This window comes from Rhamphochromis longiceps, linkage group LG23 (genome assembly GCF_057381845.1).
Source record: "Rhamphochromis longiceps isolate RC_006_pf linkage group LG23, R_longiceps_female_GT1.1, whole genome shotgun sequence".
Taxonomy (NCBI): Eukaryota; Metazoa; Chordata; class Actinopteri; order Cichliformes; family Cichlidae; genus Rhamphochromis; species Rhamphochromis longiceps.
In genome coordinates this window covers 43,639,181-43,656,100 of record NC_140578.1, presented here as the reverse complement: position 1 = coordinate 43,656,100, position 16,920 = coordinate 43,639,181, and the positions used below count along the sequence as shown (strand labels likewise).

At 41.8% G+C, this 16,920-nt stretch overlaps 1 protein-coding gene across 1 annotated transcript in view; it reads right to left on the bottom strand.

Annotated features, from left to right (window-relative positions):
• Positions 1-16,920, bottom strand: part of LOC146642763 (NACHT, LRR and PYD domains-containing protein 3-like) — a 197,216-nt gene that overhangs the window by 75,780 nt on the left and 104,516 nt on the right. Inside the window, exons 2-5 of the mRNA XM_085397207.1 lie at positions 15,578-15,859; positions 11,278-13,048; positions 11,025-11,198; positions 315-491 (exon numbers count right to left, since the gene is read on the bottom strand). Of these exons, the coding sequence (XP_085253333.1) occupies positions 315-491; positions 11,025-11,198; positions 11,278-13,048; positions 15,578-15,851 (2,396 nt within the window). The 5' untranslated portion in view covers positions 15,852-15,859. The remainder of the gene's footprint in view (positions 1-314; positions 492-11,024; positions 11,199-11,277; positions 13,049-15,577; positions 15,860-16,920) is intronic.

Genomic DNA, 16,920 nt, shown 5'->3' with positions numbered 1-16,920 from the left:
ATTATTCATTGTTGTGTCTGATACTTAGAACTGTGAGGAAGAAGCTACACAGTTAATCAGGGTCCCCTCTCTCTGAATCAGGAAAGGTGGGCAGGCCGCGTGTGGGCCGCGGGCCATACGTTGAGCATCACTGTTTGAAATGTGAACATTGTTCTGCTGCAGTCAATGGACTAAACCAGAGAAGAAGAAAACAGACTTTACCATGAAGATCCTCAGTGTGGATCAGTATAATATCAGCCTGATGTCTGCAGTTTAGTGTCAGCACAACTTTCACATCATATTCATCTCAGCACAACTAAAACATGCTGACTGACCTCAGAGTTTCAAGTTTACATCCTGGACTCTCCAGGAAACCACACAGATGCTTCACTCCTGGATCCTGCAGGTTGTTGTTGTCGCTCAGGTCCAGCTCTCTCAGATGGGAGGGGTTGGACTTCAGTGCTGCTGCCAGATAATCACAGCTGATCTCTGACAAACCACAGTCCATCAATCTGTATAAAGAACGAAAGATGTAAGTTTATTAGACAAAGTGCTTGAAATCATTCAGTGTTTCATCATCTGTTCAGAGCTGAAGAAGGTTCAGAATGTAGAAGTTTAGAAAATGGAAACTCCAAACAGCTGAAGCCAACAGGAAGCAGCTTCAAACAAACACAACAAGAGAAAAAACTCTGAATGTTTCACATTAAAGTCGTACATTTCTCATAAAAACAGGACAAAGACTTGAAAAAGTCGTGTTTTTCCTTCCAGGAACCACATGGCTTCACTTTTAAAGGTGAAGTGTGACAGAAATGGACATATTGAAATCAATGATATCAAAGCTGGAATCAAATGAGTCCAAGTCTTCTGCTGATTCAGCATCACATTCATCTTTGCTCCTTGTTCTGCATTCCCACCATAAATATAAAGAGGCAAAACTCACATTTTCCAAAATCCTCTTTAAGCTTCGACAATAAAGGAAGATAGTTTTATACAAGTCTTTATGGTTTTCTTGTCACCCAGATGCCCGAGTACTTAAACTTGTTATAGCTGGGTTTAAAAGGGGCTAAAATACACAAAACTCCCCAGTTGTCGTACAGATAGACTTTGCCTCGCTCTTCCCAAAAGTCACTTTATATCCAGAAATTGTCCCAAATTCCTTAAGTATGCATTAAGGTGACCTTGAGGCTCTTAAAGGCGCCTATAAATAAAATGTATTATTATTATTATTGTAAGTCTATCCAAAAGTTTGTGGAGGCTGTTCGATGGGTTGGAAATAAATAAATTCATGTCGTCGGCATAAAGAGAGACTTCATGTTCGATACCCCCTCAATGTTTTCCCTCAACACCAACACATTGTCTCAGAGCAACAGCTAGCGGTTCAATGGCAAAAAGGAGACAGAGGGCATCCCTGTCCTGGGGGGCAGATTATTGTTAGTCCGGACGGCTGTTAGAGGGGAGCAATACAATACTTTTATCCAAGATACAAAATTAAAGACACATTTTTTAAGCGTATAAAAAAAAATCCCATCTCACCCGATCCAACGCCTTTTCTGCGTCAAGCCAAATTACAGTTTCCAATGTATCACCTTTAACATGGGTATAAATGATATTTAATAGAGCTCTAATGTTCAAAAAAGAGTGCCTAATAAAGCCCGTCTGGTGAAATAATGGAGGACAAATACTTGTGTAAGCGACGGGCCAACACTTGAGCCAGGATCTTGGTGTCTGTGTTGAACAAAGATATTAAACGACATGAACGACAATCTAAATGGTCTTTTTCCTGTTTTACAATTAAACACATCACTGCTTGATGCATTGTTGGAGGCAACGACTGTGAGAGGAAGGATTCTTCAAAAGTTGATTTTAACAGTGAATTCAGTCGGTCAGAAAACTTTATGAAAAAATCAGATGGATACCCGTCGGGGCAGCAGATTTTCCAGACTGCATGCTCCGTACGGCCGTTTCAATTTCAACATTAGAGACAGGTTCCTCCAGACTAGCGATCGCATCTTCTCCCAAGGAGGGAATATAAAACACCTTATTGAAATCATTGTGGATCTCAAGGATAGTTTGGTTGTCTGTAGACCTTATTCCCTGGTCATTGTAGATCTCAAGGATAGTTGGTTAGCTGTTCTTAGTCGTAGCTGGTGAGCTGATAACTCGCCTGTTTTTTCTCCATGTTCATAAGCGTAGCTGCAACTTTGACTAAGCTTGTTTTGTAGATATGAGATTGTATTCAGTTTGTCATTGTAACCGCTGTGTATATAATACAGGCTCAGGAGAGTGGCTGTACACAGCATGTAGTTTAGTCATTTCATCAGCTAACTGAGAGAGGCGCTCGGTCCCTATTTTATTCCAACCGCCCCCAACATGTCCGGCTGGATAACCACTGCTCATCTACCATCACAATGAACACCGGTATACCACAAGGCTGTGTGATGAGCCCTTTCCTCTACTCCCTCTTCACCCACGACTGCAGACCTGCTGATGGTTCCAACACCATCATTAAGTTTGCAGATGACACCACGGTGATTGGCCTCATCAGTGACAACGATGAGGCCGCCTACAGGGAGGAGGTGGATCGTCTGGCTGAGTGGTGCGACAGAAACAACCTGCTGCTTAACACTGAGAAGACCAAGGAGCTCATCGTGGACTACAGGAGGAATGCTGACCCACATCCACCCATCCACATTAAGGGGACAGCTGTGGAGCGTGTGAGCAGCTTCAAGTTCCTGGTAGTCCACATCTCCGAGGATCTCACCTGGACGACCAACTGCTCCAAGCTGGTCAAGAAGGCTCACCAGCGCCTCTTCTTCTTGAGGACTCTGAGGAAGAACCACCTGTCCTCAGACATCCTGGTGAACTTCTATCGTTGCACCATCGAGAGCATCCTGACCAACTGTATAACAGTCTGGTACGGGAACTGCTCTGCCTCGGACCGGAAGGCGTTGCAGAGGGTCGTGAAAACTGCCCAGCGCATCGCCGGAGCACCACTTCCTGCCATAAAGGACATCTACAGGAAGCGGTGTCTGAAAAGGGCTGGGAAAATCATCAAAGACCCCAGTCACCCATCACATGGACTCTTCACCCTCCTGCCCTCCGGGAGGCGCTACAGGAGCCTCCGAACTAAGACCACCAGGTACCGGAACAGCTTCTTCCCCACAGCTGTCAGACTCCTGAACTCTGCCTCCTGACATCTGACCCACGTTAAACTCATGGACTGAACATACACACACCCACAATGGACAACTGTACCCTCAAACACACAATAATAACATGGACTGAATCACCACTCACAACCACTAGCACTTTATATAGCCTCTGTAGAAATTATCCACACCCTCACTTATCTTAACTGCACTAGCTCTGTGTAAATAATCATTCTGTACATTCGATAATCTTTAATCCTACAACTGTTTACAACTTGCATAGTTCCCATTTCTGTATAGCTGTATATCTCAGATTCTGTAAAGTTATTTATTTCATATTCTGTATAGTTTTTCATATTTATATCCTGTTCATATTCTGTACATAGCTTGTACTCACTACAGCCTGTACATACTTATAGTTATAGAATATTCACAACATACTTCATACCGTGTACATTATAACATACCATAATAGACCCATTTCTGTAATATACTCACATATCTATATTATTGCTAATATATATTGTAATATATCTATATCACTAAAGCACTTCTGGATGGATGCAAACTGCATTTCGTTGCCCTGTACCTGTGCATGTGCAATGACAATAAAGTTGAATTCTATTCTAATTCTATTCTATTCTATTCTGTTTGGCACAAAATGAAATTATTTGGCCTCTCAGATGCTTTTAGAAATTCCCAAATGACTGATGATGACATCTCTGGGGTCTGATTGATAGAAAAAAAATCTCTTTGAGACCTTTTGTAACTGACAAACTCTTCATCTGCTAACAACACTGAGTTGAATCTCCATGGCTGATAGTTGGAGCAGGCATCAGGAATACACATTGAAAAAACAAGAGGAGAAATCACCAGAGTCTTAGAATCACATTCTGTAACTAAAGGGAGACGTTTTTCTATACAAATATATGTTTTATGGACATTAGAAAAAAAAAGAGTATTGACGTGAAGCAGGATTATGAAATCTCCATACATCAGCCAGCCCATAATGATCAAGAAAGCTCTGAATGACGCATGCTGACTTTGGACTAAGTGTACTTTTGTGTGAACTGTGGTCCATAGCAGATAATGAGCAGTTTAGGTCTCCCTCAAAGATGATATTGTGTGATGACATATTGGGGAGCCGCGCAAAGACATTAGTGAAAAATCTGTGATCGTCCCAATTAGAGGCGTAGATATTTGCTAAGATCAAAGGAAAACCATAAACTATATTTTCTGCACTTAAAATCCTGTAATTTTCTCATAAATCGACAGTGCGCCTTATGGATGAATTCTGGTTGTGCTTACTGACCTCGAACCGATTTTATGTGCTACACGGCGCTCAGAAACCTTTCAAAAGATGTTTTGGTACGACTTTGCTCAGCTACGAGGCCGCACCGCTTGATGGATTGTTGGAGCATTACAGCTACGAGGAGCCTCGCGGAGTGATACGTACTCTGCTTCAACGTAATATTACTGTATTGAGCGTGTATAAGGACCATAAATGGCACCTGTAAGAGACACGGTTACAAAGAGGGTTTCAAACTCCAGGCTGTCAGTCACGCAGTAGAACCTGGGAACAGAGCAGCTGCTTGTTATTATGCTCAGCGTCTGTTTACATTTTGACTGCACGATTGTGAGCTTTTTGTTATGCACAAAAACAACATTGTTTTCTTTTATTTATGGAGCATTATTATTTAATAAATGCTGATCATTTATTTCTGAGTAATTGTTTCATGTACATCTACGCTGTATGTTAATAAATGTGCCTGTGTGAGATTTGGGACACAGCTTTGACTAAGAACTCTCTTTTTGTTCGAACTTTCTGGCTTTAAAAATATCGAGATATATATCGTATATCGCCATCCAGCTAAAGAATATCGAGATATGAACTTTGGGTCATATCGCCCAGTCGTAATATTGCAATAGGTTGTCCGTTAAACTCAAGCGGGGCTTGGGCCCTGGCACGGCGTAGCCACACAATCCTGGTAGTAGTGACGCTCGGCTATGACGGCGTGCGGGTTACCAGCTGGCTTTCTCAGGATAGGGCTCCTGTGTGAGCGGTCGACAATAACGTCTTTATCCATACCCAGCACTTCACGTAGTAGCACGGATACGGCCGTGGAGGAGCTCGAGTCCAGGCCCTCTGGGATCCCTATGATGTGGATGTTAGCTCTCCGCTTCCTGCCTTCATCACATTTATCCTTCAGGTCAGACAGCTCCTCCTTCATACTCTCTACTGTAGACTGCAGGGTGGTCACCTCATCGCTCCACATTGACACCCCATCCTCAGCTTCTTTCACTGTAACCTTTACTCCATCAACTTCGCCGCACGTCGTGTGAGTGTAAACCACTACAACATGTAGACGGCCGTCTGCAGGCTGGATGTAGCACCACCGCAGAGACGTGCTGCAGCTCTGTTTAGTTACCCAGCTGACAGCAGAGGCTGTAGTTTACTGTTACCAACATGGAAAACTGAAGCTTCACCAGCTGGAGCTACAGAGCTGGAGAACAAAGGAGACTGAGAGGCCAGAATGATGTGGGAGGAAACATCAAGAGCCTGTTTGAAAGGAGACACATGTGGATGCTGTGCCAGTCTGTGGTCTGTCAGAAGTCAGCTGAGTCACACTGCAAGAAGCTGCAGAATCTCAGAGGAGGAGATTTGGAAGTGTTTGTGGGACAAACTGGACTCAAAGAAAGAAGATGTTTGTGAAGTCTTTGGTGGAGGTGAGCAGTGTGAAGCAGAACACATGCAGATGAATCAGGAGGGAACAAACTGAGTGGGCGGAGCTGTCTGAGCCCCGCCCACACAAACACAGCTCTCTGAATCAGTAAAGGTGGGCAGGCCGCGTGTGGGCCGCGGGCCATACGTTGAGTATCACTGTTTGAAATGTGAACATTGTTCTGCTGCAGTCAATGGACTAAACCAGAGAAGAAGAAAACAGACTTTACCATGAAGATCCTCAGTGTGGATCAGTATAATATCAGCCTGATGTCTGCAGTTTAGTGTCAGCACAACTTTCACATCATATTCATCTCAGCACAACTAAAACATGCTGACTGACCTCAGAGTTTCAAGTTTACATCCTGGACTCTCCAGGAAACCACACAGATGCTTCACTCCTGGATCCTGCAGGTTGTAGTTGTCGCTCAGGTCCAGCTCTCTCAGATGGGAGGGGTTGGACTTCAGTGCTGCTGCCAGATAATCACAGCTGATCTCTGACAAACCACAGCTCTTCAATCTGTATAAAGAATGAAAGATGTAAGTTTATTAGACAAAGTGCTTGAAATCATTCAGTGTTTCATCATCTGTTCAGAGCTGAAGAAGGTTCAGAATGTAGAAGTTTAGAAAATGGAAACTCCAAACAGCTGAAGCCAACAGGAAGCAGCTTCAAACAAACACAACAAGAGAAAAAACTCTGAATGTTTCACATTAAAGTCGTACATTTCTCATAAAAACAGGACAAAGACTTGAAAAAGTCGTGTTTTTCCTTCCAGGAACCACATGGCTTCACTTTTAAAGGTGAAGTGTGACAGAAATGGACATATTTGAAGTCCAACACCTTTTTCCAGTCACATTATTAAAGCAGACAAACTACAAGCTCATTTTCATTCCAACAAGTCATCTTCTGACCTGGACTAACAACACTGGTCTCTATGTGCAGCTGGCTGTGAGACCAGTGCTCAGGGAGCGTCTACAAAGTGCAACACTGAAAGAACATCACACACTCATTTGCTTCCAGCACTTTCACACAATCATCTACTGTCATTATTGTCACCAAACTCTGTGGATCCTTTATTGCAAATTCAAATGGGATCAAATGGTCAGACAAAAGAGGGTTATGAGGAAATATGATGAAATGTTGTGTATTAGCAGCAACTTATTGAATCTTTTTCCTCAGAAACCAAACAAAATGATTGACAAACATGTTTTTACAAACTCAGTGTTGGACTTGGATCAGCAGGATAAGCTGATGTTTAAAGGCATTTGAGTCTCGCTGTATGAGAGTCCAGTTCTTACTCAATATTTATGGTTGATGTTCTTTCAGTGTTGCACTTTGTAGACGCTCCCTGAGCCTCACAGCCAGCTGCACATGGACCAGCTGACATTACCCAGCATTAGAGGCGGCTGTAAAAAATTCATGTTCCCATTTAAATGGTTTTAATTTGAATAAAACGATGTTGATTCATTCAATCCTGAATCGATGTTTCATATAAATGTATTTTGCCAGAATCTCAGGTTAAAGCTCACAAACTATTTCAACAAGCAGCAAACAGCTAAAACAGTAAATGAGAGCAGCTAAACACACAAAGATGGAAACACAGAGCGTGGATCGTTCACTCGACGGCACGTACACGGACACGCCGTCGGGGCTGAAAGTGGACAGCTCACAGATCCTGAAGCTGCAGGTTTCATCTGTCTCCAACCAAAACTGAGTGAAGCAGCAGCAAAAGAAGATCCAAACTCTGCTTCACGTTTGATAAATATGCTCATGAATTCTCTCTGACTTTGGCTGTTCCTGCCTGCACAGCTCTCTCTCTCTCAGTGTACTCCAAGAACAGCTTCAAACATCTGTTTCTGCATCATTCACTGTTTATTAGCCACCAGTCTGCTGTTGTGTTCAGTGCTGTCGGCCTCTGACAGTAAAGCCTCATTTCTGCTGTTCCATGGAAACTTTTTAAAATGATGACAGATTACAAACTCTCAGCTGTGTCTGTAATCAAACCTCTGTAACTTTGCTTCACTTCAGCAGCATCAGCTCATGTTCACATGTTGCTTCATGGTTTGCTTCAGTTTTTGATCGACTGCAGAATATTTTGAAGGTTATCTGCTATAAAAAGCCAGAAGAGGAAAATCTGCTTCATGTGTTTCTGTTTGATCCTCAGTGACTTTGACACAAAGGCCTCTGCTGTGATGATCACACCTCTGATCAAGTCTCACAGTGTCACAACTGATAAATGATCAGAGTTAGAATATTTCTGACTGTCTGCTGTGTGCCGTGACCTTTGACCTGCTAAAGACAGTCAGCTGTGGATTATTCATTGTTGTGTCTGATACTTAGAACTGTGAGGAAGAAGCTACACAGTTAATCAGGGTCCCCTCTCTCTGAATCAGGAAAGGTGGGCAGGCCGCGTGTGGGCCGCGGGCCATACGTTGAGTATCACTGTTTGAAATGTGAACATTGTTCTGCTGCAGTCAATGGACTAAACCAGAGAAGAAGAAAACAGACTTTACCATGAAGATCCTCAGTGTGGATCAGTATAATATCAGCCTGATGTCTGCAGTTTAGTGTCAGCACAACTTTCACATCATATTCATCTCAGCACAACTAAAACATGCTGACTGACCTCAGAGTTTCAAGTTTACATCCTGGACTCTCCAGGAAACCACACAGATGCTTCACTCCTGGATCCTGCAGCTTGTTGTTGGAGCTCAGGTCCAGCTGTCTCAGATGGGAGGGGTTGGACTTCAGTGCTGCTGCCAGATAATCACAGCTGATCTCTGACAAACCACAGAGAGTCAATCTGTATAAAGAATGAAAGATGTAAGTTTATTAGACAAAGAGCTTGAAATCATTCAGTGTTTCATCATCTGTTCAGAGCTGAAGAAGGTTCAGAATGTAGAAGTTTAGAAAATGGAAACTCCAAACAGCTGAAGCCAACAGGAAGCAGCTTCAAACAAACACAACAAGAGAAAAAACTCTGAATGTTTCACATTAAAGTCGTACATTTCTCATAAAAACAGGACAAAGACTTGAAAAAGTCGTGTTTTTCCTTCCAGGAACCACATGGCTTCACTTTTAAAGGTGAAGTGTGAAAGAAATGGACATATTGAAATCAATGATATCAAAGCTGGAATCAAATGAGTCCAAGTCTTCTGCTGATTCAGCAGAAGACTTGGACTCATTAGGACTCATTACCTAATCAAACCTCTGTAACTTTGCTTCACTTCAGCAGCATCAGCTCATGTTCACATGTTGATTCATGGTTTTCATGGTTGATTCACCTCATTTTTAAAAAATGACCCCTCCCTGGGAAAGTCTCATTTCTGCTGTTCAACAGTGAAGAAATGTAAATTTTCAAAATGACAAATTGGAAAACACAGAGCTGTGTCTCTAATCAAAGCAGAGATGGAACGATGCCACTTTTCATGTCCGATATCGATAGGAATCCAATATAGTCGATTTTATAATCAAACGTTTTTTTTTAATCTCTTGCTGCATTTTGTATAAATTCATACTCAAGTTTAAAAAATCTAAACACTAAAGCTGTTCTGTTATACCTGTCTGCAAAAACACACTGCAGCCAAAACATTAGACAATACTGATCTTTGTATTTAAACTTTTATCAGAATTTTAAATCTAAGTATTTAAAGTAATATTCAAAAGTCATTTAAATCAGTTTGATGCAGACTTCAAAAACTCTTTGGTTGTGAATAAAAGAAGTGCAACATCAGCACAAAATAATGTTTCTATTGAACAACTAACACAAACAGGTTGTAGAATGGAGCCTTTTCTACTCACAGCTGAACAGAAACAACATCCAGAGTGGAAAACAGTGCAAATAACTGCAAACAGGCTTCATGACACTCATGTTTGATCAGAATTCACTCCCTGCTCTCACACAGCAACTCCAGACCTGCATTCATCTTTTCCCTCTGAACCCCCCAAACATACAAACCCTGAGCCACCACCATTGCCCTTTCACTGACTGCCCCACTCCACCATTTGACCCTTAGAACTGAAGACGCTTCTCTCATAAGAGGTGAAACATCTTCAAGGAAACTTAAAGAAGTCCAGACGCTTTTCTTTCCAAGCTCCTTAGACTACGGTGACCTGGATGTCTGAGAACCTTCACAGACTGATTTTACAAGAACAACTTGTGTCAAAAATCCCTGGCAGTGCCTCTCTGTCACACACACAAATCACTACAGTTACAAATTTAATAACTTAAAAACCTCAGAAAAACAGAACTGAGCAAACCAAACAAACAAACAAACAAACAAACAAACAAACAAACAAACAAACAAACAAACAAACAAACAAATAAACAAACAAACCAGAGACCAGGTAAGAACATTGTTGAGGTTTAAATTTATAATCTTAAATACTTATATGCTGATTATATTGCTTTATAAGAAAGGCCCAACTCTGAGTACACTCTGTGCCGACAGGACTGACAGGAAATTACATGCTTTTGCAGGCGAAAAGTGAAACTAAGCAGAGTGTTTGATCGAAACTTAAAGTGTGTGTGACGTCTATATAAATGACTAGGCTTCCTGTTTTGTGCTTCAGACCTGGGGTTGTGTGTTCAGGTCTCCATATCCGGATATGTAAAATAAAGATAATTTTTTAAAGTAAAAAGACCACTTTTGAGCCGTGTCTTTTTGGCCGTAAAGAATACCAAAAGAACCGGAATTTAATAACATTAAAAGCAAACAATAAATGAGCAAAGTAGTGCATGATAAATATAGATGACAAATACAAAGTGCAATATAGAAACACTGGGTAAAAAGAAATGAACAATTAAAAAGGAGGATAACAGATGTGAGCAGTAGTTAAACAGTAGAAATAAATATATAATAAACAAACAAAAATAGATAATAAATGAAAGCCAGGTCTGAAAGGTGAGTTTGGCTTTAAAAGCATGAAAACACACTGCTGTCTTCAGGAAGGCTGCTCCAGTAACAGAAAGTCATCTACATGTGGGTTTAGTTCTGACTTTAGGGACAAGTAAAAAAATAAAATAAAATAAAAACATCTGTCCAGACAACCTGACAGTCAAAAATATAAACTCAGGAACTTAAAAGGAAAATTGTGCTGACTTTGAACGTCCGCATCAAGATAAACTTACAGATTTAAGAGTCAAAAAGTGTCAAAAAGTCTGTATCCTTACCCGAGAGTTTCAAGTTTACAGTCAGGACTCTTTAGTTCAACACACAGCAAATCCAATTCTGAATCCTGCAGGTAGTTCGAGCTCAGGTCCAGCTCTCTCAGATGATTGGATGGGGAGCTGAGAATTTCAGACAAAGCTTCAAAGCTTCTTTTTGAGAGTACACAACGACGCAGCCTGAGGAAGAATAACAATGGAGACATATTCTTTTATTCATCTAGCATTATTAAACATATTTGTTCATAGATTCACTTACAGCACTTTCTTGGATGCTTTGACCACTGGCAGCAGCTTCAAAAATGCCTTCTCTGAACGGGAGTATTTCTTCAGGTTGAACTCATCCAGATCTGATGACAGTAAGATGAAGACCAGAGCCGACCACTGAGCAGGAGACAGTTGATCTGTGGAGAGACGTCCTGATCTCAGGGACTGTTGGATCTCCTCCACTAGAGAACGATCATCCAGTTCATTCAGACAGTGGAACAGGTTGATGCTTTTCTCTGCAGACAGTTTCCCACTGAGCTTCTTCTTGATGTAGTGAACTGTTTCCTGATTGGTCTGTGAGCTACATCCTGTCTGTGTCAGCATGCATAGGCGATCCTGATTGGTCTGCAGTGAAAGACCCAGGAGGAAGCGGAGGAACAAGTCCAGGTGTCCATTTGGACTCTTTAAGGCTTTGTCCACAGCACTCTGGTAGAAGTCTTTTACAGTAAGTGTTTTCTGGAAGATTTTAAAGAGAGGAGATTGTTTCTTAAGCAGGTTGACTCCAGAGTTGATGAAGGTCAGATAGACATGAAGAGCAGCAAAGAACTCCTGAATGCTCAGATGGATGAAACAGTAAACAACGTTGTTGAACATGTGGCACTCATCAGCTTTAAAGATCTGTGTGAACACTCCTGAGTACACTGAGGCTGCTCTGATATCGATGCCACACTCTGTCAGGTCTGATTTATAGAAGATCAGGTTTCCTTTCTGCAGCTGATCAAAGGCCAGTTTTCCCAGCGACTCAATGATCTTCCTGCACGACTCTGTCTCAGCTCCTCCATCATACTTGATGTCCTTCGTTTTTAGGTGAAATAGCACAAGGCGTAGGTAGAGCTCTGTGAGAGTCTTAGGCAGATCTTTGCTCTCTTTGTTCTTCATGACAAACTCCAGAACTGTAGCAGTGATCCAGCAGAAGACTGGGATGTGGCACATGATGTGGAGGCTTCGTGATGTCTTGATGTGGGAGATGATGCTGCTGGCCTGCTCCTCATCTCTGAATCTCTTCCTGAAGTACTCCTCCTTCTGTGGGTCAGTGAACCCTCTGACCTCTGTCACCACGCCAACACAGTCAGGAGGGATCTGATTGGCTGCTGCAGGTCGTGTGGTTATCCAGAGGCGAGCAGAGGGAAGCAGTTTCCCCCTGATGAGGTTTATCAGCAGCACATCCACTGAGGTGGACTTTCTAGGGTCAGTCAGGATTGTAGTTTTGTGGAAGTCCAGAGGAGGTCGACACTCATCCAGACCATCAAAGATGAACACAACCTGGAAGTCTTCAAAGATGTAGATTCCTGCTTCTTTGGTTTCAGTGAAGAAGTGATGAACAAGTTCCACCAAGCTGAACTTTTCCTCTTTCAGCAGATTCAGCTCTCTGAAAGTGAATGGAAACATGAACTGGATGTCCTGGTTGGCTTTGTCTTCAGCCCAGTCCAGAGTGAACTTCTGTGTTAGGACTGTTTTCCCAATGCCAGCCACTCCCATTGTCAGCACTGTTCTGATTGGTTTATCTCTTCCAGGTGGGAGTTTAAAGATGTCTTCTTGTCTGATGGTTGTTTCTGGTCTGTCTGGTTTCCTGGATGCTGTTTCAATCTGTCTGACCTCATGTTCATCATTGACCTCTGCAGTCCCTCCCCCTGTGATGTAGAGCTCTGTGTAGATCTGACTCAGGAGGGTCGGGTTTTCTGTTGTAGAAATCCCCTCGAGCACACACTGGAACTTCTGCTTCAGGTCTGACTTGAGTTTGAGCTGACACTCAGTGAGAATCTCTGCATGAATAAACAGCAAATGACACAAATGAGAAAACTGCATTCTGGTTACTGTGGTTATGTGTTCAGTTCACTGGACTCTTGGTGTCATGATCCGGGTGAGTCTGAGTAACTTTCCACAGCATCAGCTCTCCTCGCCTGGGTGGAGCCCTCCTCACTCCTCCCTGCTCCTCACCTGTTGCCAATTACTCCGGCAGTATTTATGAGCAGCACTCACAATGAACCTTCTCCAGATTGTCTGCTTAGCACAGTCAGTTCTCTGCCTCACATTTTGTCTTGTGCTCCTCAGCTTGTTTCGCATAACCCTCTTTTCCTGTTCCCTAGTCGGCACCTGGATACATCTTCCAACTCTCGCCATAAGTCACGCCTCAGGATTCTGCCCTGCCACTGCTGGGAAAACTCACTCTTGCAAACTGCCATCCTCACCTGCCTGCCTCCCTGTGCACCCACATCTCACTCTGTACCCAGATTTAATTCATCTCCTCCTCCAGCTGATCTCCACCTGCAGCCACGTAACACCTCTTAGTTTTTAAATCTTGGACTCATTCACTACACTGTGGACCACTCTGATTATTATCTCCTTTGTTCCAGTGATCCTGGATAGTTTCTATTCGCCCGATTCTGCCCCTGTTGTTCCTTTGACCTGCCTCAGCTTATGTTCTGGCCTCAGCTCTGCACTTCTCATAATACCTCGCTTGCTGTTGAATTTAGCCGTGATTCAGCTTTCTCCGTCAAGAAATCTAGTAAAATACATTTCTGTTAAAAGTCACTCAGCCTCCGTTTTTTGGTTCTGTGCTTGACTCCATTCCTTTTCATGAGCCATTGAGCCCTGACACTTGGGTTATAACTGAGGGCAGGTTTTATAGAGACACATTCGATTTAATTATGTTTATTTATACAGCACCAAATCAATACTAGCAACATTTCACATATTACATAAACAACAATATGGAGCCAGTGATGAATAAATATGTAGAATAAATGAAAGAATTTCAAGTATAAAAGTTTTTTTTTAATTCCTCCAAATAACAACAACAGTCACCCCAATGTGCTTTATATTGTAAGGTAAAGAACCTACAATAATACAACTGAAAAAAAAAACAAATATCTTTTTGGGTCCTGAAAACTGAAGGCTCTGCCTCCCATTCTACTTTTAAATACTCTGTGAACAACAAGTAGGCCTGCAGAGCGAGAGCGAAGTGCTCTAACAGGGTCATATGGTACTACAAGGTCATTAAGATAAGATGGGGCCTGATTATTTAAGACCTTGTATGTGAGGAGCAGGATTTTGAATTCTGGATTTAACAGGAAGCCAATGAAGGGAAGCCAAAACAGGAGAAATATGCTCTCTCTTTCTAGTCCCTGTCAGGACTCTTGCTGCAGCATTTTGGATCAGCTGAAGGCTTTTCAGCGAGTTTTTTGGACATCCTGATAATAATGAATTATAGTCGTCCAGCCTGGAAGTAATAAATGCATGAACTAGTTTTTCAGAGTCTCTCTGAGACGGGATATTTCTAAATTTAGAGATGTTGCACAAATGGAAGAAAGCAATCTTACATGTTTGTTTAATATGTGCGTTGAAGGACATGTCCTGGTCAAAAATGACTCCAAGGTTCCTCACAGTGTTACTGGAGGCCAAGGTAATGCCATCCAGAGTAATAATCTGCTTAGATACCATATTTCTAAGATTTTCAGGGCCGAGTACAATAACCTCAGTTTTATCTGTATTAAGAAGCAGAAAGTTAGCGGCCATCCAGGTCTTTGTGTCTTTAAGACATTCCTGCAGTTTAACTCATTGGTGTGTGTTATCTGGCTTCATGGACAGATGGAGCTGGGTATCATCTGCATAGCAGTGTAAATGTATGCTATGTTTTCTAATGATGCTGCCTATGGGAAGCTTGGTAATGGGAGCGTTGCCAGCAGAAGGCTGAAGTGGAATCTCCCAGAAAGCTGCAGAAGAAAAAACATGAGCTGAAATGGTGGATTTCAGTCATATAAGGAGAACTGTGGCTTTCCTCCAACTTTTGACCAATCACCTTAGTGTCCTGTTTATCAACCATAATAAAAAGCATTTACTGTGTGGGCATTTTTTTGTTTGGGTCTCCAAACAGCAGAAAGAAATGGCAGCCATTTTTTTAACTTTACCTTCAACTGGTAAATAGATTTAAGAAAAAGCACTTTGATCATATTTGTGACGTGTCCCAAACTGTTGTTGTCGCCTCATTTATGTTGATAAAACAGCTCTAAAACCAATCTGACAATATAAATCTGTAAAATGGGCAGAAAACCTGCTGCTGGTCCCATTTTAATCAAACCAACCCAAAGAGCAGATATTCATGTGTGTACACAGGAGGTTATTTGTGCAGATGCATAAAACACAAACTGTTGGCTTTCTGCAGTCTCTCACTCCTGAAAGTGTTGGCAAGTGTTTTGGATTTATTATTTATATGGATTTTAATGGCACCTGTGTAATGTTAACTAAGGTTTTTATTGTTTATGTATTTTTTGTTTAGTCATTCCCTGACTTACCTGTGGGTTCTGGGATGGTTTTATTTAAATTCTCCAACAGATCATTCCTGTTTATCCTCCCCAAAAGATTTTTAGCAACTTCAAAAGTGTTGATAGAGTAGGTATCAAACATCAGATCCACTATGTCCGTCCTCTCTGCATTCTCCAGTTTACTCACTGGGATTGCTGGTAAACCTTCTACAGACCCGTTCTTCAGATGCCACTTAAATTCTTCAAAGTCATCACGTCCCAAATCCTTCAAAGTCCCCAGAAGGATTTCTTTAGGTGTCGTCATCTTTTACCCTGTAAGGACCCGATAAACAAAGACTGTAACAACAGCTGGAGAGGTAATTGTCTGATTTATCAGAATTTAACTTGATTCTAACAGCAGTTCATCACAATAAATTTCTAAGGCTCAGAATGCAACAAAATTGCACATGAAGAAGCACATAGAGAAGTATCCAAGTAACACTTTGCTACAATATAAAACAAACTATTATAAATAAAGAAAATATATAAACTAAATATATACACTACCCGTCAAACGTTTTAGAACAGCCCAATTTTTCCAGTGTTTTCGTCACGGTTTGCGAGCCGTGTGTAAATTATCAAAGGACCCTTTATGCAGGCAGCTCAGATGCAAGTGAGTTTATTCATCACATGGTGATACAAACAGAAATGGCAAAGGTGAGCATGGAAACTAAGCAAAAACCTAAAAACTAATAGTACACGAATATGAAGAAGTACACGAAGGGAAGACGAAAACACGGAACACAAGGGGTGGGAGCAAAGCACCACAACACATCACTATATAGACAGTTACACAGAGGGAGACACAGAAGGCAACAACACAGGGCGGAACAAATGGACAGAGAAGACTAAACACAGAACAGAGTGCACAGAGAAACAAGGGGGGCAGGGAATCAAAACCTAGGAAGCATAGAATAACTCACAAACTAAACTGACATAACACAAAAATCACAAAGACCTGAAACCACTAGATCAGGAGACCCAGGACCCTGACAGATACACAGACAAACCAGCAACTAACAGAGGCAAACACAAGGTTTAAATACACAGAGGGATAACGAGGGAATGAGACACAGAAGGAGGACACAGCTGGGAGTGATTGACAAGACGAGACAGAGGAAACGCAAACTAAACACACTGACATGAGACACAGACCTTCACAACAAAGCAGGAAATACAAAGACTGAACTTAGAGGTACAACAAAACACAGAACCAAAACGTAAGAATAAACAAAGATACATCATGAAATCAAAGATTAACAATACAAAACAGAAAACACTGAGTCACAGACCCAGGATCGTGACAGTTTTATTGAAAATATCCTTTTTATTTC